At 40.6% G+C, this 25,564-nt stretch overlaps 1 protein-coding gene across 1 annotated transcript; it reads left to right on the top strand.

Annotated features, from left to right (window-relative positions):
• The first annotated feature begins 1,439 nt into the window (after positions 1-1,439).
• Positions 1,440-24,271, top strand: tshz3a (teashirt zinc finger homeobox 3a). Its single transcript, XM_087798123.1, has 2 exons — positions 1,440-1,888; positions 20,126-24,271. Exons 1-2 carry the CDS (start codon positions 1,849-1,851, stop codon positions 23,422-23,424), a joined length of 3,339 nt encoding a protein of 1,112 aa, XP_087654249.1. The 5' UTR covers positions 1,440-1,848; the 3' UTR covers positions 23,425-24,271.
• The last annotated feature ends 1,293 nt before the right edge of the window (positions 24,272-25,564 follow it).

The raw sequence follows: 25,564 nt of genomic DNA on the forward strand, positions 1-25,564 counted from the left end.
GTTCTGTGCGTCCACATAAGTGTGCTTGTGTTTTAGCGGAACATGTTGAGACGGACCTATCGGCTATACATGTCCATAACTGAGACTGAAGCAGATCAATTGTCAGGATTATTAAGCGATCTGTTCAACACCAGCGATGACCCCGTCCTCACCAGATCCCTTAATGTTTTTCACTTCCTATCTTATCTAATTGAGTTTTGAGGTTGTCTGGTACATGCTGAGCTAAGCTACTTATAAAACCTGACCAGAAGAAAACACAACATTTAATAATAGATCTCTTTAAGTTATAATAGCTTAAGGCTGTTCTGGCAACCGATCACTAGATGATGTTTGTTAATGTTGCATTGTAATGTTCTTGAAATATTTATCATTATTTGATTCAGCATTGTTTTTATTTTACGTTATTACTTTTTTATTTCTATTTTTGATATTATTTTTATCAAGTGTACTACATGTTCTGCATCTGCATATATGTTCAATATTTTTCCCAATGTAAAGTACAAAGGTAATATTTGATTTACTGAGAGAAATATAAACAAACCTTTATTTTGATAGTACCACTGCATAAGCAATTAAAAAAGAAAATGGATCAGCGAAAATAACTTTCTTAAAAGAAAAGTATATACATATATATATATATATATATTGTATACATACTTATACATGTGAACCATTATCATCACTGAAAGTCTGTGCAAGTTATGTTTATTATGTGTTAATTTATAAAAAATATATATATGTTGTACTTCTTAATACTTCTGCATCATTTTGACGATAAAACCTCTGTGACGGAGAGTTCATAAGCACAACAAAAAGTGACTTTATTAACTTAAATTTTTATTTCATCTTCAAGTTATTTTTAGAGCATTTTCGTGTGGGAGAATTGTGTAAACAATTGTTGTACTTCTGTAACATATTTACTCTTATTTTTACAACAAAATCAATTTAATTTGATAAGTGAAATAATGAATAATGAAATATTATAATGTAGGAAAGGAAGTCAAAGAACAACATGGTACTGAATATAGTTATATTGATTAGGTGAGTTTGTGGTGAAATAAACGTGCAATACGTTTAAAAAAAAAGAATAATAATAATATTTAACAAATTTAACTAAAAAAGGATTTAACCTTTCTATGCTTGTGTTCTTATAAACATCACAAACAAATAATAATACTATATTAAATTGAGTTTTGTGTGGCACATTCATTTCAATGTGCGAAATCTAAATAGGTTCTTTAAAATAAAAAAAAAGAAACGACATAAATGTGTAACACGAATATGTGTTTGTTATCATAAACACATGCTCATGACTCGGTGTAAAAGATCATATTTAGGGTGAAACATGACGCAGAGTAAACGTGTGTTTCCAGGGCTCTTGTTGAAGAGGTGGGAGGACGCGGGTGGTGGGAGGTGTTCTGCTGCTCCGCGGACACTCAGGGGTTAACGTCGGCGGTGGGTTTGCCCATTTTCTCCTGCTGAGAGTGACGCCATCATCTCTTATCCTCCAACTTTGCTTGTTGCCAGAGCAGGCAGCCGAGCTGGACGCTGGCTCCGTGTCCGACACTTCCACGCACCTCGTGACCACGACGACGACGATGATGATGATGATGATGATGATGAAGATGATGGTCGTCAGCCTTTCTCTTCATCGGACTCCCCGATGTCGCTCAACCCACTCCACGAAGGCGTGAATCTCTCTTCCTGAGTGAGAGGTGGATCTTCCCGGATACGACAAGAAAGGGGCAGATTTTTTTTTCTTTTTATTCTGTATATAAAAGAGGAGTTTCACGGAAAATCCACGCAGATTTTTTTTTTTTTTTTTTTTTTTTTTGCAATCGTCCAAAAATGCCACGGAGGAAACAAGAAGCGCCCAAACGTGCGGCAGGTATGTAACTATCACGTCGCGATAATAATAATAATAAAAAAAAAACACCCCGTGGGGTTGAGAGAAACTTAACGCGTTTGTTTTCGGGATCCACTCAGTCAAACTTTCTGTTTACTCCTGACCGTTTTTTAAAGCTCGCAATACTGTCGGATCTTCGGTCGCGATCCACATTCCTGCCTCACTCTGTTTAGATAAACAGTTTTTTTTTCCTTTCTCGGGAGGGACAATGTTGCTCCCTGGAGTGGAAGGAGCCATAATCGACAGTTGCCATGTCTGATTTGACGGTTGATGGATCGGCTGTTACGCAGCTTTGATCCGATCCTTCCCGATTTGCATCAGAAAATCACTTCCCACCATGTGCTGCTCCCTCCTCTGACGTCACGTTTAAACCACTTTTGAAAAGGGCCCTCTGTACTTTTTAAGCCTCTTCTGTCTGTTTCTCTCTCTCGCTCACACACTGATGGTCAAGTGACTCAAAAAAAAAAAAAAAATGATAGGAGGAGGAGGAGGAGGAGGAGGAGGAGGAGGGACGACAAAGTGGTTTCACAGTGAGACAACAGACACTTCCAGCAGGGAGATCACACTTTCATGTGCACGCTTGCTCATTTTTGGACTCATGGTGTGAATGACAGCGTAAAACACAATCGTGTGGCGAGCTGCAAGCATTTGATCTGCTTGTGTGTTCGAGAGGCGAAGGCAGATTTCTACTTTTATTGGTTAAAAAAAATGAAGGTTAAGATTAAGTCATTGTGGCAGTTTTAGTGAGGATTCTGCGCGTCACGTTGGGTGATGCATGAAGTTTGCGCGTCACCTTGAGGGACTATACTGTCTTCAAGTGTTTGATCTGTTGTGTGTTTAATAATCAATAATATACAAGTATATTATTTTCTGTTGTTGATTGTTTTGTCACGGTTTTAGTGAGGATTCTGCGCGCCGTGTTGTGCACCTTCCTCACCTTGACGGATGTGATGTTGTCATGACAATACATTATTTCCGTATCTTTAAATACTTTCTATGGCTAACATTAATAGCTAGAGTTTCTTACGTGTCGTCATGGCAACGATGACATTTCATCTTGAATGTATTCCTTTGCTTGAAAATCTGTCTGAAGGTGGATGTGGGCACCATGTTTGTTTTGCCGCAGGAGCTAGAGTTGTTTTGTTTGATCAGATAAAGATGTACGTTTTCAAGTCTCAGAGATGAAAAATGCTAACTTTTTTTAGCTGCAACAATCTTTAATGAAAGCTAACTATTGTAGCAGTAACATTCTTTGATAAACGCTAACTATTTTAGCAGCAACAATCTTTGCTAAATGCTAACTATTTTTAGCAGCTTTGATAAATGCTAATTTATGCTAAGCTACAAACAGTATTGACATGATGTACCTTTAAATTTAGCCAATGGGAAAATAGATTTAACATACAAACAAAAAATATAAAAACATGTAGTACACTTGGAAAAAATAATACCAAAAAACGACAATACAAATAAATAAAATAAAACTAACTTGATAATGTTAAATAAACAATAATAATTAGTATTTCAACAACAATTAGAACAAGTAAGACAAAAACACTTGTGTATACACTACTGAAATAGGAGGAAGAAAGTAAAAACACTATTTAAAACATTTTTACTTTAATTTTTATTAAATATTCTGAATAAGGTGGGTAGAAAGGAGTGATAAATCTATCCTTCCTGCATCACGGGTAAATCTATCTGGCACTTAAGGTGCTTTTTAGTTCCATCAAAGTGTCCGGGAGGAGGTGAGACAGGTTTGTCCGGGGGGGGGGGGGGCTGCAAGAGGAGGTGACGGGGGTGAGACAAGAGCTTTGCTAACACCCGTCATCGCCCCCAAAGATGTTGTGATCACCTGATGTTAAAAAACAAACAAAAAACCCACAACATCAGCGTCACAAACCTTGTGCGTCCATAGATTGTTCTCCTACTTCGGACCCACATAGTGGCTCACGCACACCGAGGGGGGGCGCAGGAGCGAGGGCTTGTAAAAGGAGCCGTGTGCTATGTAATGGAGGGGAGGAATGGGTTTGCTCTGTCAGAGCGGGCCGTCACAACGGCTTTGTTTCATGTTTGATTTAATTGTCTCTACCCTGACAGGCCCATTCATCAATGGCTTTAATGGTCAATCAGAGACAGACTGAGTGAGTGCTCCCATTCTGTTTAGCCATAAGCTGGGCCGGGGCTTTTATTTCATCAAAATGCCCCGGCCCTAATGTACATGCTCGCTGGCTGGAAGTGGCCGCGGGGAGCACATAAAGAATGACTGAAAGCTTTCTGATTTGGGATCTGTGTTTTCTCTCCTCCCTCTGTTTTTTTTTTAACGCTTAATGAAAGTGTACAAAAGGACTGTAATGTAGATCGCCTTGTGTTTGCAGTAAACAACTTTTCCCCTTAACTACAGCTTCTTTGTTCATTCATTCATCCACTCATTTTGTCATTTTTTTTTCTTCTTCCTCTCATGCTCCCCTTCCACCCTTGTCAGTCAGCCCGTGCAGCTGCAAGTTATAAAGTTGTCAACTGTTCAGTGGCACACAAAGGGTGATGATGAATTGATTGCAGCACAGCGCACGGTGATAGAGAGAGCAAAGAAAAGGATGACAGATGATGGGCCTTGATTAGGGACTTAGGGGGAGAGTCGGCCCACTGCAACCTTGAGACTTGCATGAAAAATCCCCCCCTCTCTCTCCACACCTCCCATACACACACATTGCCGTCTCATTGTCTCACACACATTCTCTCAGCCTTCTCTCTTTCCTTCCTGTGTCTGAGAGTGTTTCTCTCGCCGTTCGGAGGAAAAAAAAAAAAAATGTTGTTGTGCTTGCTTCATTAGCATCGGTCCAATTAGCCGAGAGGCTGATGGAGTCCTGACGGGCGCTGTGATCGGAGATGACAAGCTCGAGGGTCCCCGACCCAATGAGGTTTGCCACCACTTTGATGTAATCAACTTGATATTACACAGAGCCGCTCGCCCTTTGGTTGTGCTGTAACTCGATTTTTTTTTTTTTTTTTTTTTGGTTGGCGCCGCAGGTGACAAACGGATTCCTAAGTCAAGTTCGAGCGCTTTAAAGTCAGGCTGGAAAACGATGAACACTTTTTTTCCCACACCTGATAAGGTGGCATCTGTTAAAAGGGCTAAAATGCTAGCCAGCTGTGAGCAAAAAACTTTGACCAAGTTTCTGATTATTCGCTGTCACGATCCAACAAGTAGCATTGAAGTCTTATCTGATACAGTTGCAAAACCAGGACCCTTTCAAAATGGCGCCTAGAACAGTGTTCAAGGAATTGGGCGTATACGTTGTGTTAGCTTTGTTATGTGGGTGTCCTTTTAGTTGGCAGTGTTCGTAACCGAATTGAGTGTTAGGATGCCATGGCGATCACCTGATTGACATGATGAATACGGCGTTCATAGTCTTTATACCCCTAAATTATCCTTAAGAATTCAGATATGACTAAATGGTTTACAGCAATTCCCTGGAAAATTACCTGCCTTCTTATGTCATTTCTCTTCCCTCTATACCACTGTTACCACTAGTGTTATCTATGGGTGTTGGTGACCTGAAAACAAACATCTTTGTGGTATCCCTTGTGTTGTCTTTGTCAGGGTAAACAAGCTCCAAACAAATGTGTTGGAGGTTTCTCTTGTCTTGTATCTGGGTCAAAGTGAACGAACTCCCTGGCTTCCAGAAATGCATATGTAGTGGTTGAGGACGACTTGATCCAGAGGCAACACAAGGGATACCACAAACACATTTGTTCTCGGGCCTTCGGGTTACTTTGATCACGATATAACCAGAGGGTTAAGGCCAGATCCTGTCCCTTAAGCTATTTGAACTGGCTGCAGAATCCAATCAAAATGTCGATAAAACAGTTTTCCAACACTATTTTGGCAAAGGCAGCGTTTTAAGTTAAGCTGAGGAACTTTGAGCACCTTCATTTTAGATAATGCAACATGGCTCTTTGCGAGCGCCGTGAAGTCGACATGGTAACGACGGATTTTAAGGAATGGACAGAAAAAAAACATGTACACAAAGCAAATGCCCGAGGCATTACCGTGTGCCTTTTGTGTCACGATGTCTGTGTCGTCAACAAGGAGCGTAACATTAGCAGACACCGGGCTGTTGCTACTTCAGCGCGTCAGTATAAATGATTTATAACGACGTGTTTTTGTATCCGTTTGCCTAACACTCGACAGGTAATGGTAGGCGAGGGGTTGAACGACCCACAGGCTGGACATCCTTCTGAAAATCTAGCCCCTAGATATTTTGGTTAAATAGCCATGCTCTACTAACCGTATCGTACCAGAGCAAATTCCAAGTGTACCCTTCAACAGCAATGGCAATATAATCTGATTAAACATGGTGTTTTTTCGTTGTTGTACGTTGTTTTAACGTTGTTATAATAATAATAATAATAATAGCGATGGAAAAAGTTGCTGCCGGTATCATGCTTTTGCAGTCCGCTATTTGTATCATCCAAAAAAAGACTATAAACTTAATAGTGTTTACAGGACTTTTGCCAGAGAATCAGGGTTATTTTTAAATAAAAGGTGGCGACAAATGTGTCTTTATGCAAAATGAAGCCGACATTAGGCACCAACCGGTTGACGGTCCTATGTCTATTCCTAACTGTTTTTTAGATGCACTTCTAGTGATAATTCAAGTTTTTTTCACGGGCAGGCTTGTATCAAAACGATCTTAAGGAGAATCGATGTGTTGGGGTCTGGCGTGTGTGTGTGTGTGTGTGTGTGTGTGACAGCAGAGAGGTCTAACTACCACCTGCACTAATCATTTGTGTGTACACCAGACAGACGGCGAGGGGTGGAGCGGTGTCAGACTGGTTTGGACCAGACACCGCAGCCAACGGTCTCTTGTTTCTGCAGGGTCAGGATTACAGCTGCCAGACTGGCAGCCATCAATCACCGCCGTGAATCACCGGTTCTGGTCTGATCGTGATCGCTTGTAACTAAAGTCCACCTGCTGAGGTCGGCTCGTAACTCTCTCAACCCTCTCAAGGCCTCTTCTTTTTTTTTTACCGTAGTTTCCTCCGTCCCGAGCAAGTTAGAAACCCAAGAGCCCAGATAAGCTGTGTTGACACCGGTAAAGACGCGCACATTTATAGCGCACACATTGTGAGCAGCTGTAAAAGTCAAGTGAGGTAAAGCTGTTTTTCCTATCTGTCTGCTTCCTGTTGTTCACGTGTGAAAAGTCTGCCCTTACGGAAGCAGCAGGGGAGGCAGAAGTTAATTGTTCGGACCGGGTTGAAGGACGGAACGCTGGCATTTGCTCGCAGGTGCGACTCCCGGACGATCTTGGTTGCAAAATGAAAAGTCCTGTGGCTGGATTCCAGCGAGGTTGAGTCATGTCTGTGATCTATGTGCCTGATAAGTGCATACCTAATGAGGCTGCGAGGAAGGTTGACGTAGTGTTTCCCACAGGTATTGACAGATGTCTTTCTGTTATTGCCACCGGCCTTGGCTCCATGAATCCTGCCTGCGTAATGATAACAGTGCCACCATGCCCAGGAGTGAGGAGGAGGAATGAGGGGGGGGGGGTTGGAAAGGGACTGAGGAAGAAGAAGAAGAGGAGGAAGAGGAGGAGAGCTTGACACTGGACAAGATCTCTTTTAATTCTCACTTTTGAGGTTGAGCTCGATGTGTGGAGACTTGAATTGGTTCTAGTATTCTATTGATTGTTCAAGAACATAAACACAATATTACACTTCTTATCAAAAAGACCTAGTGATGACTAAAAGTTGGCCTCTGTTAGGATTTGTTATTGGTTAACCTCACTCTAAAGTCGCTTTAACTAAAAGTCAAACCTGCAGGAGGTACATCCAGGTAACAATACATTCTGTGAGAGAAGATAACTGAAGAAAAACATAACTTTTTTTATTTATATTGGTGGTAACAGCAACTTTTAACCAGTAGACAATAATAAACGATTTACTCCTTTTTAATTTCAGTTTTTATTGCTACCTAAATAATTTCTTTTTTTTAAATCTCTGCTTAAAATAAACTCAACTTTTTCGGTTTATAGTTACATTATTTGGGCAGTTAAATACATTAATATAGGAGGAAAAGTGTATTCATAAAGTCGTTTATTAACAGATCTAGTCATCATCATCTTTGTCTTTTTACTGCTTTGTTTTGTAGTTCACTTTAAGAAAGGTTTTCTCATCTTTAAAACTATCTGTTATTATGGGTTCCTTGTGTATCTTGAAAGGTGCCTTATAAATAAAATGAATTATTATTATTTATTTCTAGTCATTAGACATGAGGGTTGCCTGCAATTTCAAGTTTCCACCAGCAGGGATGAATATTGCTGTGGTTTTTTATGTCTAAATCATTAGAAAATAAAACTAAAACTATATATAAGTAATAAAAGATTCACCAGATCAATAAGCTAGTGATGGCCTGATGAAGCTTCATGAAACAGTGTCATGTTGTTTAGATATCAGTAGGTGGCGCAATCAGTTTAAACAGTATGTGATGTTTCATTAGAACGTCCGTTTAAAACCAAGGAAAATAGTGCCGCCATCTAGTGGACTCTGAAAATAATGACCCTGCTTCATGAAGCTTCAACAGACCACTATAATAAATGCCCGCTTCTGACCTTTGTTTTCTTCCCAAGATTTTAAGCACAAAAGAATATTAGGAATTAATCCCAATTGATCGAATCTTCTCAAAGCCCTATTAAAAATACATTTGCTTCGATGTGCGCTCCCACTTTGATTGACACCGTCAGCCGGTCGTCTGACCACCTACTGCTGTCTGGCAGATGTGAGGGTAGCGAAGACCGGAAAACACACACACATGTTATGATGTAATACATGTTTGGGAAAACAGCCTCATTTGTCCTTAGAAAGTTCTCTGAGAACCGTCCACATAGACGTAGATTTCGAAGTACTACAGAGTGACGCCCCTCCATAGAAAGAGTTAGTATTAACAGATGATAATTACAAGTTGGTTGGTGACTAATCACTAGGGCCTCTTGTCTTTTAACACATATTTGGCAGATGTTGGGCGATCGGGGTGGACTCCGGGGGAAGACGGAGTGCCGCTGTAGCGCCATAAGTAGAAAAACCGTTAGAACATCCACACATCACTTTCAGCTTTTAGTGCGCTTTCAGTCGAGACCGCCGTACGGCGGCCGAATCCCAGGCTTTGTAAAAATAGTCCTGCCGCCGTGGTGATGGATGCAGCTGCACCGTGGCGACAATTGGGACAAGCTGAATCCCTGCGACTCCACTGCCGCCCGCCCACCCATCCACTCTCTCGCACACCCTCCCCGGGACCTGGTTAGATGTGTGCTTCTTTTTCAGGGAAACCCGGCCCGCTCCGGTCTTTAGGGGTCCTGAAACCCAATCCAGGAGGAGAATAGCCCGGCCATGCCAGAGAGCCGATTTCCTTTTCAACAGAGTCATTTATCACTGACCCACCCTTCGCTTCTGACATAGTGACGTGTGTCATTTATCAAACGGGCTTTACCAGACACACAACGGAGGGAGGTGGATACGGGGGCGCAGGAGGAGAGGGGGGGGGAAAGAGGGGGAGAAAACATGACAGAGTGGACAAAGAGGAGGAGAGGAATGGAGGATGAAGTGTCAGGTTTTGTGTGTTTACCTGGGTCATGATGGTGCAGTTCTCGCGTGACGGGTTGTTGAGTCGATTCTGATCATTCGTGGATCCGATTTGATTGACAGCCGTCTTTATTTATCATCCAAGATGAGACATTATCTATGCATTTGAATTGTGTTTATGTTATTGTTTTCCCATAACTTTTTTTTGCCATTACAAAGACACTGTTTCTTTAAGCGACCCCAGAGAAAACGGATTACATTGAGTCGTTTTTCAGAATTAAAAATAATTTTCGATCGAGCTCATAGAACTTTAATAACAACTTTTTTTTTTAATGCTATACTTGTTAGCTTGTTGGCTAATAACAACACAAACTGTACCTGTTTGTATCTTTCAATACGTTGATGACTAGATTCTTAAAAAAGGCCAAATAAATAACACCTGTTTTCGTAGAAAATGTTGCCAATTTTATCACAGGAAAACGGTTATGGGTGCTAAAGATAAATGACGTTTTCAAAAAATCGTCGTATTTTATGCAGGTCATATCAGTAACTTGAGTCGCGTCTAAAAATAGCGTGTCCTAGATGATGAGGTTGTTGCAGTGACTGTTGAGTTTTACACCGAGTTTTCCTGGAGTGTTACTCGGCGAAAACTTACACTAGGGTTGAGTGTCAGAATGTTGACAAACAAACGTGTGTGTGTGTGTGTGTGTGTGTGTACAACACTGTGAAGTGTGCGATCGTTGTTACATGGTAATATATGCAATGCGGAAAGACTGGAGTGTTGTGCGCACATGTTTGTCCATATGATGTCAATTCTTAATGCGGCGTGTGTGTGTGTGTGTGTGTGTGTGTGTGTGTGCGCGGCTCCCTGATGAGCACGGCTGACAGGTATCACTCATGCTGCAGCGTGGCCTTTAAATGAACCCGCGCCGCTCTGCTCTCCCGTGGCCCTAACAGGCTCTCTCCAAGATGGATGCTTCTTTAAAAATCAGATTAATGATGGATACCCGGCTTATGGTGCCATTCATCATGAAGAATATTATTTAGGCCGGCTGTGTATCGCTGTAACTGGAGAGCCAGGACGAGGAGAAGCAGGGTGGAAAGCCTGAGACAGACACTCACTGTGTGATGGATGGTTAAGCGTTCGCTCTGAGTGTTACTAGACACCAGTGCCGCAGCAGTAGGCCATAATCAGATAGCCCAGGGATGTTTATCCCGCAACTACACTACCCAGATTGCCTTGCCTGAAGAGCTTTTGTATGAAAGGTGCAGTCCGTCATTATTATCTCGGGGAGAAAAAAAAGTTGGAGCCGAGGAAGAAACTCTGCGGCGCGGTGGTGTCGGTTTCAAGTGTAACACGAGCAGAACTCACCTGCAGTTGGTTCGTGCTATGATTACTGCTGCGTTTCTCTGTCCATGTAAACAAACTCCTGAGAAAACGCTAAGTTAGTTATTTAAAACTTGTTTAGCGCAACAATTATTTAGCAAAAGTGCTAAAAACAAGTGATGCTTACACTTGATTCTGCCTAAACAAAATATTTTTTTAGGGTTTACTGCTGCCATATAGGGGTGTAAGAAAAACCAATTTATATGTATATATTTTTTATCAATAAATTAAACAGCACTGTATCAAGTTTATTATAATTTTATTTGAAAATGCTTTCAAAAAGTATTATATTATAAGTATTTATGCTTTATATTTGGATAAAGAGTCAAAAATAAAATAATTCGATTTCCTTACCAATTACTATGAAAATATTCACAAAGTTTGTTAATTTTTGTGTTGCAATTAAACTTAAACAAATCCCAGTGATGACTGAGGACAAGAGGATACAGGCGACTCCAGCAGCATTTAAAGCTGATGTTTGGACATATTTTGACTTAGTAGTTCCATTAATTAAACTCAAAGAGAGTGGATCAATCACAAGAAAACTAAAATTATCGTATTGTGAGCTGAAAATGAGAATAATGAGACTAGTTTTTTGCTAAACCCCGACTGCCAATGAGGTTATTTGATGTTGTTTGTTAACAAAAGTGACCGACAAATTTTCTTTTGGATTACCATCTGGATCCATTAATCTTTTGAATAATTTGTTACCCACTGTGGTTACTATGAACTGCGCTAATTGTTGCTAAATACTAAAAAACAACCTTTAAATAAAATAAAAGTACTAGTAAACCAAAGAAACTATGATAGTGGGTGTAAATGAGTAGCTTTAAGAAAGACTTTCATGTTTAGTCTCGTTTAAACTTCTAGTCACTTTCCTGTCTCAATAAATCAGAACCAACAAACAAAAACAGCTTCTGCTATGATTCATGCGATGAAAGTGATGAACTGTATCCAATAGCTAAACTAATGATGGACTCAAACGTTCCAGGTCCCTGTGGACCCTCAACAATCATGAATTAGGGAGTACAGGGTGAGTTCAAGGCGAGGCCGCCTCCACCTCCAAAACATTTTTTTTTGTCCGTTTCTAGTTCTGTCTCCGTCTGTCTTCTGCCTCCTCCTACGTCGGAAGATTTATGGTGGCCATCAATCTTCGGGCCGTGTCCATCACCTCCTCGTTGCTAGGAGATCATGGAAGCAGCTGTGTGTTTTGAAAAGGGGTTTGGTCATCCGGCCTTTTACCGCCCGACTCCCAACCTTTACGTTTGACTGAAGGAGGCTTTATGTGCTGTCTGAACAACATACGTTCGGTTCTTTAGTCCAACATCTTACCACGTTTCTTCTCACCTCCGTCTTGTTTTACATTCCAGATTGTAATTTATTGACTCATTGATTAAGCTGCATTTACCAGTTTTAAATCAGTTTTAATGTCACAATATTCATGTTTGTGACGCCTTTGATCATATTACAGCGAAAACTCCTAATGCCCTCAAATTTGTTGGCGCTTGAAATTCGAATTAATGTACAGTTTTGCATCACAAGATGTTAAATTACTCAATTATCTTTATTTTGACAATAGTTATCAAAACAAACGCCCGCGTTTTGTGCTTGATTTGTTATCAATTTTAATATATTTTTTAAAAATATTGTTATATTAAGTATTATATGAAATATGAGTAAATGTATATTGGTTCGTACATACAGTATATGTCCACATATGTATGTGAGAAGAATTGACAGACTATTCTTAAGATTTATTTAATGCAAAAGTACAATAAATGCTTCTGCTTACTGAACATTATTAATTTAACTCGTCATAAATATTAAATTGAGACTGATTATTTGCAGTGTTTTTTTTAAACCTTATCTCAGGGTCAGGGTCCAAAAGGCCAGAAAACTAATGTGTATGTGGTATCCCTTTTGTTGTCTCTAAGTCGAGGTGAACGACCTCCACCACTGCATATGTATTTCTGGAAGCCAGAGACAACACAAGGGATACCACAAACATGTTTGTTTTTGAGCCTCTGGATCACCTTGAGATAAAACAAGGGTTAACTTGAATGTCCAGCTTTATTTTTTTTACGACTTCTTTTTTTTTTTATTAAAAAGAATTGAGTGGTTTGTGTATCATAATATTTTCCAAGTTGATCTATTTATTTATTTATTTATTTTCTTTAAATAAAATATTTCCCATTGATCACAATCACTTGGCACCTTCATCACCAAAGTGTCCAAACATATGAGCCTGGCAACCCTCGCACTAAAAACAAGATATTAAAGCAGTAAATCCAGGTAAAATAAATCGATTTAATAAATACAATTGGGATTTAGTTAAAGAATTTAACCAAGAAGATGTCAAACGCTTTCAAAACTACTACTTAATTTTAACCTGTAAAAAAAAAAAGTTTAATTTAATGAATATTTTTGGGTTGAATCAGATCCAAAAAAGGTTAGCTCAGGTCTCGGTGCTGGCTGCAGGAAGTCCAGTTGTCTCGGAGCGATCGGAATATATATTCCCCTGCTCTCTCTCGGCTTCCCTCCACGTCTCCCGGTGTCGCTTCTTACTATGTTACATTGACAAGGTTCCGCCTTGAGCTTCGCCTGAGGCCAGAACGATCTCTCTGTTTTTCCCATCTCCCGGATCACACATCCTGCACTACAATCGGCGGACACAATGTATTCACGGCGCCATCAGGGGGTCGAGAACACACATAAATAAAAGGAGACATCAATGAGCCTACGTGAGCGCCTAGACCAGCATAAATATAGCAGTCGGACCAGGTGTAGCCTGCAGGTCATAGCTGGAAGAGGGGTGGGCGGTGGGGGGGTTTATGCCAGGTTTTTCCAATGTTTTTAGATGAATCCTGATCACCTGGTTTACTTTCAAACCTCCGAGGATCAGAGGCAGAGAAGTCGTTTAGATGAAGTGTGTTACGGTGACAAACACAGAATCATTCCAGGTATGTTCCTGGTCGGCTGCTTTCTGACGGAATGAGCCGGTTTTCGGGCCCAAATCATTTCTAATTCATCGAGAAGGTTTTTCCAGGCCTTGTCTGGAGACACGTGGAGTGAGTGGAATTTGTGTTTTCTTGCTTGTTGCTGAGGTGACTTCCTGTCCTCTCCCGCTGTTTCCTGCTAATAAGAGCCCCCCCCCCACCACCACCACCTCCGTTAAAGTCCCGACGGGTTGCTAGTGAAAGCACGTCCTGTCGTCATCCTTTCATCTCAAGACTTGCTTTTAAAGCCTTTGATACGTGTGGCTCGCAAACCTCCAACTAAATCAAGGTTAAGTTTAAAAAATCCGTCAGTCAATTTTGAATCATACTGGTTTTTTTTAAAAGGTAATTATAGGAAAAGACCCAAGTGGTCAAATTTAAACTTTGATTTTTAAGGTCTTTATTAAGTTGAAATTAAACTTTGTGTTTTTGCTTTGAGGTTAAATCAACAAGTTTTATTTTCGGTGTGTGTGATCCAAGCCGTCGAGATTCCCGGTTCTCTTGAGTTATTTTGTTTTCTGATCTTCACAGACAAGTTTAAGTCGTCTGTACAGTATTCTATCAAAAGACCACCCATGTCGACGACTTCCTCTCCCCTCCTCAGACTCCAGCCGCGTCTTTGTACACACCACAGTTCTTCAAGCGTAGAGTGAAGCCCAGGGAGGCTCTCAACCATGTTTTCTTTCAACTCCTGCTTTGATTTTTTTTTTCTTGGGTTGTAGAAGAAGTTTATAATAATGATGCGGGCTGAGTTTGGTTTGTACGTTTTATTATGTCGTGTAAAAACATGTACTGTCTCATACTAAATGCTGCTTGCATCTTTTTTTTCTTCTTTTAACTCGGAAGCATTATGGGTTATTAGAAAAATTAAGATATAATACAAAATATATTATGTGAATGTCATGGTGAACAACTGTAATTGTAAAACATGTAAAAATAATTTAGCAAAATAAATAGAAAGCAAACAAGTTCAGATAAAGTCAGGTAAAGGTCGACAATAATAACATGTATACTCTTTCTATTTTTTTAGTGTGACTTTACCATAAAACTAATAAAGTATTACGATTTTCACTTGATAAAGTTGTTTGTAAATTGAAATGAATATGGTTGATGTTGCCCAGACTTGCCAGTGAAAACAAATGTTGGCGAAAGCTCTTTTGTTTTCTATTCAAACTTAAATGAATGGGTATTTCTAATGTAATTTTAAGAGTTTATGTTTTTTCTCTTATAACTTTTAATTGTGTTGTAGATGTTTGAATCATTGTTGCAGCACAATATCTTAGAAGTTTAGAAATATTTCCAATTTGTCATTACTAAGCCAGTTTATTCTGGGTGAACATGATTTTAAAATATAGAACTTCTCACTAACTTATCTAGACAGTTCTTGTTCATTAATTATAAAAAAAATCTACTTTATAATACTGATTTATTTGTATTTAGTTTTGTGTTTTAAATATGTAGTTTAATTTTCCATTTATAATTTCTTTCTTTCTTTTTTTTTTCAAAAAATACACTTCAGGCATCAGCTTGATTTATTTATTTATATAATTTTAAATCCCAATGGAACGAAAGATCTCGTGAATCTGTGCTAATGACGTTTGAATTTTTTATAGTCGCAATTTTGCCAGACGTGATTAATAAATGATTGTGGACAGCATATTTTAGCACGCAATGTTGTTGACGCTCAAGCCAAACCACTGCTGTCATTGACATGAGAAGCTGCGAACCATTGAGAATGTAAAATAAATGAACTGTGAGAAGAAATGTAGAGCAATATGTTTGCATATTATTATTATTATTATCAATAATAATATTGTTATGAGTGGAAATGTAATACATCAAAGAGTTATAATGTGATTGTAATATACATTTAGGGGGAAAAACAGAATAAAAGTTGATTAAGATTCTTGTTTTCTTAACTTGAATACCCGTCATATTACACAAATACTTTTTGTGTGGATTAAAGTGAGTCAATAACCGAGGCAGCCTTATCTGCGGCGCCAAATGACCAGGTTTAATCCTGAATAAAAACGGAGAATGAACTTTTATTTATTTTTTCGCAACTGTTGTGAGAGTTTTATTTCTTTTTTTGTTATAATAGCCTTTAGCTAAAATGTAGCGCTAACAGATAAGGTTACTATCATTAACTAATAAAAATAAATGTATTACAAATAATGAAAATAACTCAATTAAATGAATATAACAGATGATACTTCTATATGTTACGTTTTATGATGAGAATTTTGTATGGAAAATAAATAAAAAATACTGAAATAAATAATAATAAGCGTTTAAATTGTAAAGATGTTACGAAAAAGAGAACATTTATAGAAATAAATCCAATTTAAATTATTGTACTTTAGGGTTAGAGTTAATACTTTCAGTCTATTGTTTCCTCATCAGATTATTCCCAACATTCCGGATTAATCCCATCGTTCATCCATGTTTTTGCTGTACTGTCCTGTAGAGGTTGATAAGCTCGGCGCTCACACGGTCTATTCAAAACATGTGCAGCAGAACCAACCCAAGGGACGGAACCCGGAGACACCGAGAGTCTCTGCTTTACAAGCCGCCACATCACCTTCCCGCTTAATCACCCCCATCCCTGCCCTGTCTGTTCCTCCCGGTCGTCAGAGCAGCACTGCAGTATTTCTATCAGATGATCTCTCCCTCCTGGTCCGCAGGCCCCTATGTTTATGAAAATGATACTCCGCAGGAATGCGTCTCCGCATGCCAAGATGTCACTGTCTTTCCTCATCGCTTACATTGATGTCGGCGTACGAGTGCGTCTGTGCGCGAGGGTGTTGTCAGGGGCTGACGGCTTTACATTATTTATAATTACACGCGGGCGAATGTTTGGAGGTGAGACACGGACGCAATCTTTCCACCGTGTTTGCACTAAATCACCATTGCTGCTGGAGCATGACTAAGATCATGTGAAAGTGCCTTTAAGAAACAATCGCTGAAACCAGTTTCCCGCATCGTAACACCCACTTTTTTTTTTTTTTCTTCCCTCCCGTGAATTTATGATTGTCACACAATGGCCTTGCATGGTGTGCCTCCATGTTTGTTCGGCCTGCGTCCAGGAGTATTGTTTCCATAATCCTTTTCTTATTCCAAGATGGCCTCTATACTCCCCATCACCTTTTATTAGCTTGATAAATCACCTCTGTTGTCAGTCAAGCTCAGGGAAATAATTGGATGTGGTTGTCGCCCTGTGTGATGGATTATCAGTCATTGGGGATTAAATTAACAGATAGTGCTCAGACATAATGGTTTTTGTTTTGCATTTTAAATTGCCTCGGAAGCAGGACTGGGAGGTTTTTATAGCCGCTCGGTTTTTGGACTTTGCACCTTAAACGGTTTGAAGGTTTATTATGGAGAAATGTAAATCATTTAGCCTCGTGTTTATTTATTTGCACAATGAATCAGGGTTATAAAAACGTGGAGAGGCTTCACTCTGAGGGAAGCGTTTCTGGGGGGAAAAAAAAGTACTTTGTTATTTATAAGGGAGCGATAGAGCATGTTTTACTTCCGTACTTACTGTAGTGGAAAAAAAGTTGCAGATAATCTAGAAGAACGGTCAACAAGGCAGTGCCAGCGAGGACCACTGATGATTAAATCAATACACTGATATATATCAGTACTTTTGTTACTGTATCAATATTTTTGGGGAGAATTCCAATGATATATTTTTTAGTTGTTTAATGGTTTATATTTCCATAACTGTTTGTAAAATAAAACGATTCATAATTTGATTTTTTTTTTTTTTTTTTGACATGCAAATATTCGCAGTGTTTGCTCATTTTGGTGTTGCAATTAAACTGCAGCAGTCGTCCGCAGCTAAAGGAACAATGAAATCCTGGCAATGACTGAGGACAGGAGGATACTATACAGCCGGCTGTAGCAGCTTTTAAATCTGATGTTTGGTCATTTTTTATGGCTTATTACAAAACTCAGTGTCCCCTTAAATAGAAAATTCTGTGTGTCGAAAAATATTGTACTGTTGGCTTCATGTATCGTATCGTATCACTAGCCCCAGTCACAGTGGAGATCTTTCTCAAATAAAAAAATAGATTAAAGTTTTAAGAAAATATTAGTATGGATCATTTGCAGTACAAATATATCTGGTGTGGTACTTGATGTTGATGTTTCATAAGTCAATTACTATCATCCTTATTATTATTGATTAGAATGTGTCTGTTTTTATCAATAAGTGACTCGTAGCCCTTTGTACTAGTAAGAAATGTCCCTCAGTCGGAGAAAGGTTTGCAACTCCTGATCTAGATTATTCAAAAGATGACGTGTATTAATGCTACACACAGATCATGCATTTGCAAAAGTGTAAAAAATTCAAATTCAGATTCAACAATCGCCTTCTCAAGCGCCTTTGTCCAAGAGGAACCCAAGAACATGTTAGTATCATCAAATAACTATCTGTCAAATGTGTCATTATGACTTGAATAAATGACAGAATGAGTTGTGCAGCAGTAAACTATCACTGTACCAATGTTTGGGTGAAAAAAACCCTTAAGATTAAGGCAAAAAAAAAGGGAAGTTGGCTGAAGAAAAGGAAGGTGACCTGACAGGTTAGTCATGCGGCATGCCAGACCGGCCTGATCCAAGCTGACATCTGTGACTAGCTAGTCAGAACACAAACTACCTCATCCAGGCTGCATTTCCTCTTTCAAATGAGAATCTGACACTGAGACCTTCCAGATCGAGGGCGAAAAAAAAAAAGCAACACACAAAAAAAAAAGGGTGTGTACATCAACGGTGTTGACTCGCCTGCTCGCTCAAGCGCGATAGATTTACTTCCACAGAGCCTTTGCCCGTGGCCCCTCCCCTTTTTTTCTCCTCCACTTCCACATTATCATAATTGTGTCCAGAACATGAGGGGCCGGGGAAGTGATCATGTCATTTTATTTACACCCTGCTTGGCCCTCTTTACAAACGACATGCCACTGGCTGCCAAGCGGATTGCGGCCCGACGACATCTTTTGATCAGGGCTGTCGGAGCCTATCAGCGGAGAATGGCAGGTAATGGATACCCAGTGACATACCAAATCTCTGGGAGGACAGAGAGTGGGCCGCACCTGCCAGGTCTCCATTAGGCTGGATGCACAGTGGGCTGCCTACTGACTGTGCCCCCGGGGTCCAAATCAGAGCAGACCCGGCCGCATGGCTGCCTAGAGATTGGCTGTTAGCACTGGAAATGAGAGTTATTTCTGCTATGACATTTTTGTTTAGTCTGGACGGGCGTCAGTGTGTGGCTGTTTGTATACACAAGCAGCATCCAAATGCTGTGGACATTCACACTGTTATAGGAATATAAGCCTTTTATTTTGTGGTTAAACCCTACTTTATCTTTATTTTTAGCTCAATATTTGTGTTGTGATTCTGGATTGATTATATTAAACTAAATCTGAAAACACTATTCAGAGAGGAAAAAAAACAACACTTGTTTCAGCCACAAGACTTAATTTCTATTGTCTATTCTTTCCTGTCTTATGTGTTTGTTAAAGATATTAAAATTCCGAATCTGCAGCGTCCGTAGTTTACAAAACAATCCGAGCCACTTATTTCCTCGGCTACACTGCGGGACGTCTGTCGAACACGTCCAGATTTCATCAACAAAATTGTGACGTCCTCTCTTTTTTCTGAAAACTCTTAACGATATGTTATTTGTCTGGTTTCGCATGCGTGAGTGGCAGCATGTGTGTGTGTGTGCGTGCATGTGTGTGTGTGCGTAATCAGAGAAGAGGCAGATGAAGAGGCGTCAGACATATTAACTGACAGATGGAGGTTGATCCAACTCATTTATTACCCCAGAGGAGAATGCCACTGTGAGATTGGGCTTCATTAATTTCAGATTTAGTTTTCATTTCAAGCTGTTGCGCCCTGAGATAAATAAAATGGCACATTATGTTTTTGCCAAGATATTTCTTTTTTGTTTTCCTCCAATAGAAGGAGTGAAAAGAGGGGAGGCATAAGTTCCATGTGGCTGGGGTAGTATATAAATACAGGCTCGCCTGGAGGAAAATAACACCTCAACGGTTGATGAGGTGAAATGGGATGACTGTAATTTCTCAGCTCAGCTTTAAAGGCTCCCACACAGATGGCTCATTTATCCCTGGGAGTCCTCGGGCACACATAGCAGGGAAACTTTTCTCCAGTTATTCTAACATGGTGTGTTCACTTTCCGCGATTTTACTCATCTCTTTCTTCCTCTCTTTGTCTCCATTCTGCTCGCAGCCTATTCTCCCGAGGAGCTGGCGGAGAACCCCGTGGAGGAGGGCGAGGCGGAAGCTGACGACCTGCCCTCGGCCCCTCAGGATGACCTTCCTATTGAGGACAGTTTTGCGGAGGAATGCAAAGGGTCTGCCAACGACCAGGCATGTGACCAGGAGTCAACAGGGGGGGGAGCTGAGCTGTCAAGCCCCGAGATGGACAGTGAGTCTCATGTGAGCGAAACTAGCGACCGTCTCTCAGACTTTGAGAGCCCCTCAATAAAACCCGAGGGCAACTTGGTCACTGCGCCCGTGAACGGTGCCGTCGAGACGCCCCCTATTGGGATGGACACCTTGGAACATATGAAGGCTATCTACTCTAGCTTCTTGACCAGCCCCCTCTGGTCACCACTGAACTTAAATTCCACACAGGCACCTACTCCCGCTGAAAAGCCCGCCCGCAGCAACAGCACCAGTAGCAGCAGTAGCTCAAGCAGCGGAAGTTATGACTGGCACCAATCTGCCGTAGCAAAGTCACTTCAACAGAACCATCCCCAGCATCGCCACACAGTTCATTCTGAGCCGAGTCTCTTCAGTACAGTCCAACTCCACAGGCAGAACCCCAAACTGTTTGGCTCGATATTCACCGGGGCAAGTAAATTTCGTTGCAAGGGCTGCAGCGCTGCTTATGAAACCCTTGTTGAGTTGACGGTTCATATGAATGAAACGGGCCACTACCGTGATGATAACCACGATAAGGCAGGAAGTGGAGCAAAGCGCTGGTCCAAACCACGAAAGCGTTCACTCCTAGAGATGGAGGGAAAGGAAGATGCTCAAAAGGTTTTGAAGTGCATGTACTGTGGTCACTCCTTTGAGTCACTTCAAGACCTGAGTGTTCACATGATAAAGACTAAACACTACCAGAAAGTGCCTCTGAAGGAGCCCATGCCCCCCGTGGCAGCTAAAATGTTGTCTTCTAAAAAAAGGGGTCTTGTAGGTTTAGACTTCACCGGCTCGTCTCGTCTGAGAGAGGTGACCCATAAATCGAAGCACTTGCAGGTTGAAAAGAACGATAATTCACAGAAATCTTCCTCCAGTCCCTGCACTTCCCCAAATAACAGATATGCTCACCAGAATGGTGCGAGCTACGCCTGGCAGTTTGAGTCCAACAAATCACAAATCCTTAAATGTATGGAATGTGGAAGTTCCCACAACACACTTCAAGAGCTAAGGTCCCACATGATGGTGACCGGACATTTCCTACGGGTAACAAGCTCTGCAGGGAAGAGAGCAAAAACACTTCCTGAAGCGACATCCCCTAACCCAGTCCGGGTGACGACGCCCACAGAGCCGAGGGTTCAGTCGGTTCCACTTGCACCATCAACCTTTTCTTCTCCGCCTCTACCAACAACCACAACTACTCCAGCAACGTCTCCTCCCCTTAAAGAAATCAAGAAAGAGGAGGTTGAGGAAGAATGCTCCAAGAATGATGCTACTGAGGCTGAAAAGCAAGTTTTGATTCCAGTAAGAAAGGAGGAAGATTCAGAGGTGGAAGAAAAATGTGACATCTCAAAGTACAATTACTTGACTGAAGAAGATTTGAAGGAGAGTCCCAAAGGTGGTTTAGATATTCTTAAATCATTGGAAAACACTGTGACATCAGCCATCAACAAGGCCCAGGGTGGAAATCCCAGCTGGGGTGGCTACTCAAGCATACATGCAGCTTACCAGTTCCCCAGCTCCCTCAAGCACCCACAGGGAAGCATGGAAAAGAATCCCCAGATGAAATTCTTGTTTAATGGGGACGATGGAGCAATGGCTTCTCTCAGCAAGAACCAGCCTCTTATTTCTCCACCACTCAGCCAGTCGTCCCCTTTTCCATGCAACAATTTCCAGGCAATGGAGGATTTGGTAAAGAAAGTGACTGAAAAGGTAGCAAAGGTAGAGCGAAGAGTGAAGCAGATGTCTCCTAAGAAAGAATCCACATTATCTCCCTGTAGCAGTGAAGCTGGAGAGTCTCATAATGGAGAAGAGGATTCACCAAGGGATTGGAGTGCAGTCACCCCAGCGAATAGTGACAAAGGAAGCCATAGTGACCGAGCGTCTCCAGCAACAGAACCCAAGAGAGAGACTGCAGTCAAATCACTGCGAGCATCAACGCTTACATGCAGTACAGCCATCATTACTGGCCATGCTCCTCCTGAGCAACCTTTTGTCAATCCTCTAAGTGCTCTTCAGTCTGTAATGAACATTCATTTGGGGAAAGCAGCCAAGCCCTCCTTGCCAAACCAAGATCCCCTGAGCCTGCTGTCCAGGCTGAGCCAGAGCATGGCAGAGAAGGCTGCTGTGGCTGCTCCTCCTTCACAGACCAAAAAAGCTGAAAGTGTGGTTGACAACAGCTTTTGTCAGCCTTGTGATGACCAGCCAATGGATCTCACGAAAGGGAAAAGTGACAAAGGAGGCTCTGTGGGCTCTGCACCCCAAACACCATCATCCACTGCCTCCTCTATCTCCCCATCCTCTCTTGTTACCCCTGCCAAGCTATCGGTGGTCTCGCCATACACATCCAGCAGCCCTTTACATGAAAATGCTTTGTCTGATATCTCAGATATGCTGAGGAACTTGACACAGTCTCACCACGTCCCAAAAACTTCCTCACGTTCCAAAGTCTCAGATAAACCTGAGGTCGTCGTGTCCACCAACGACGAAGATGACTCATCCCAACATGGTCACAAACGGAAGGGTCGACACTCCAGCTGGAACCCTCAGCACCTCCTCCTACTGCAGGCAGAGTTTGCCTCCACCTTAAGGCAGACCTCAGAGGGAAAGTACATCATCAATGACCTCAGCCCGCAAGAGAGAATACACGTATCCCGTTTTACTGGGTTGTCTATGACGACCATTAGCCACTGGTTGGCTAACGTCAAGTACCAGTTAAGAAGAACTGGCAGAACGAAGTTCCTAAAAAACTTGGACTCTGGTCAACCGGTGTTCTTCTGCAGTGACTGTGCCTCACAGATCAGAACCCCAGCAGCATATGTATGCCACCTGGAAGCACATCTGGGGTTCAGAATCAGGGACCTTGCTAAGCTGTCTCCCAAGCAGACAGTCAGAGACTCTCATAGTGAGAAAGTGGTGCCCCTCGAGTCGTACCTTTCCTCGCAATCACAAGATGACTGCAGTAGTAATGGGGCTGTGTACCGCTGCCAGCTCTGTGTTCGTAAATTTGCCACCAAGCATGCCATCAAGCTCCACCTAAGCAAGAGCCACGGGAAATCCCCGGAAGATCATCTGCTCTACTTGTATGAAATAGACAAACATTGAAGGACTCTCAGCGGAGATGGAGCGACAGAAGGAAAAGTGTATAAAACATGTTAAGAAGTTGTGAGAATGCACAAGAATTCATGAACTACTGTTCAAAGTGTCAGCACAAAGTGTTTACATCTTAACCAACAATAAGCATTTCTGGTCGATATTTCAACATATTTAACTACACACAATTAAGTGAGTACTGTGTCAAAGCTTTTCAGACCAATGTTGTATGAACACGTTCCTGACTGTTTCCATGAGCGTTGTGAATTTCTTGACTAGAAGGTGGGAAATTGACTTGAAATATAATAACTTTATTGTATTTATTTTGTATTTTTGTGAGGTTTACCTTAATTTGCTGGTAGACTGCATGTTTAACTGTCACATTTGTACAGTTCTGTCCTGTCGAGAGTTAAGTATCTTCTCTTTTTATTTTTGGTTAGATTGTTGAACAACCAAATGCCTGGGAAACATTTTTATAGAAACAGCAAGTCCATTGCTTGTTTTATTTTCTAGTTTTGTCTTGTACTTCACATTGATTTTTGCTGATTGTAAAAGCTGCCTTGTTCTTTATCATGAATGGGAGGTGGGTGAAGTTCAGGTCTGTGTAAAAACGAAACAAAAAAAAGATAAAAAAGACAATGTACATAGAGTGTATATGCTTTAACTCTTGCTGTCTAAATTATGCATACTTCTTATATTTCCTAATTTAAGAGGACTATGACTATCCACTGGTGCAGAGCCTTTGAAGAAGACGAAAGGACAATGTTTTGCACAATAGTTTTATAAATGTTATTTGATAAAAAAAAAACAAATATGTTATTGCCTCGAGCTTCTATGATTAAATTGAATTAACTACTGCGTACACCTTTTCTCTGTCATATTTATTTCATGTGTTTTATTGTGTTGATGATAAGTTCTAATGGTCTTAGTCTAGAAATGAATTGGTAAATTTAATTGGGAATAGCTACACTAGATAAAATAAGTTGGTTATTTAAAAAGATGGGTTTTAAAACTAGTTTTAGTCTATTTAGGAATCTATACATTTTTTTTATTTGAAGTTTATTTTTAGAAAACTATTCCTTCCCTTTTATAATTTAATGATCTATTCAACCAGAATTCTTATTATGATCCTTTTTAAAAAATTAAAAAATCCAACCCACCATGTTGATAGATGATGCCTAACCTAGTCGGAGAATCTCGTTTGTAAGGGTAACTTATTTCCTAATAACTTGAGCATTTTATTATTCAATTAAAAAATAAAATAAAATAATGTTTACTTAGAGTTCTGTCTAGATTTTTAGTATTAACTTTAGTTTTTTAATCTAAAACTTTCCCTCATTTTATGCAGTACGTGCGTCTGGTTGTTTGTCCAAATGTGTCTGTGGTCGTGTTGTCTTGAAGATGATTTTGCAGAAGCTGAGGAAACAAGTGAAGAAACGCTATAAAAAACAAAATGGAAAAGTTAAAAAAGATTATGTAACCCTCAAAAACCTGGTAACAAGATTTTTCTACCTGATTCCTGACACAGCTACCAAGTTGAAGGCGAAAAATGAATCCACATTTTTAAATGGAAAATGGTCAACACATGTAAGTTTAGTTTCATAGAGCATCAAAACGTAACAGTAAAATGGTAACAAAAGCAATATAGTATAGTCATCATAAGAAGTCAATGGTCGTCACAGAAAGGACATTTATCAGAGGGGAAAAAAACAGTCTAAAGTTTATTTTCTCGAAAATTCCCAGAGGGAAAAACAGGATGTCTCAGTTAATTCTGGAACCACATCCCCCTCAAAAAAAAAATTCTCCTTCACATAATGTGGTGTCTTCAGCTTTTCTTTAATCTCATTGTAAGAGATTCATTGGACCTATTTCGTGCAAACCCTGTATCGTTTTGAGTCAAAAGATCATCCTCTTAGAGCTCCACGATGATGTCACTTTCATGAGTCCAGGCCATCTCGGGATCTCCTCAGCAGCTGCCCCTTCAAAGTTCCAGACTCGCTACTAGCTGTGCTGGGTGGTCTTTAAGATATACAATGGGCTGTATCTCAAATTGAATACCTCAAGTCAAAGCAAAAACACATATCATGAAAAACTCATTAGGCTCTACACAAGTCAAAGTGCACTCATGGCCATTTCAAACGGCTTAAGTTAA

The sequence above is a fragment of the Callionymus lyra genome, chromosome 8, assembly GCF_982586985.1.
Source record: "Callionymus lyra chromosome 8, fCalLyr1.hap1.1, whole genome shotgun sequence".
NCBI lineage: Eukaryota > Metazoa > Chordata > Actinopteri > Syngnathiformes > Callionymidae > Callionymus > Callionymus lyra.

What these genes read in the sequence shown, in the direction of transcription:
- tshz3a (XM_087798123.1), top strand. Translation starts at nt 1,849, where the DNA reads ATGCCACGGAGGAAACAAGAAGCGCCCAAACGTGCGGCAG. An exon ending in AGCGCCCAAACGTGCGGCAG is followed by an intron (nt 1,889 to 20,125) that starts GTATGTAACTAT and finishes TTCTGCTCGCAG; the next exon opens with CCTATTCTCCCGAGGAGCTG.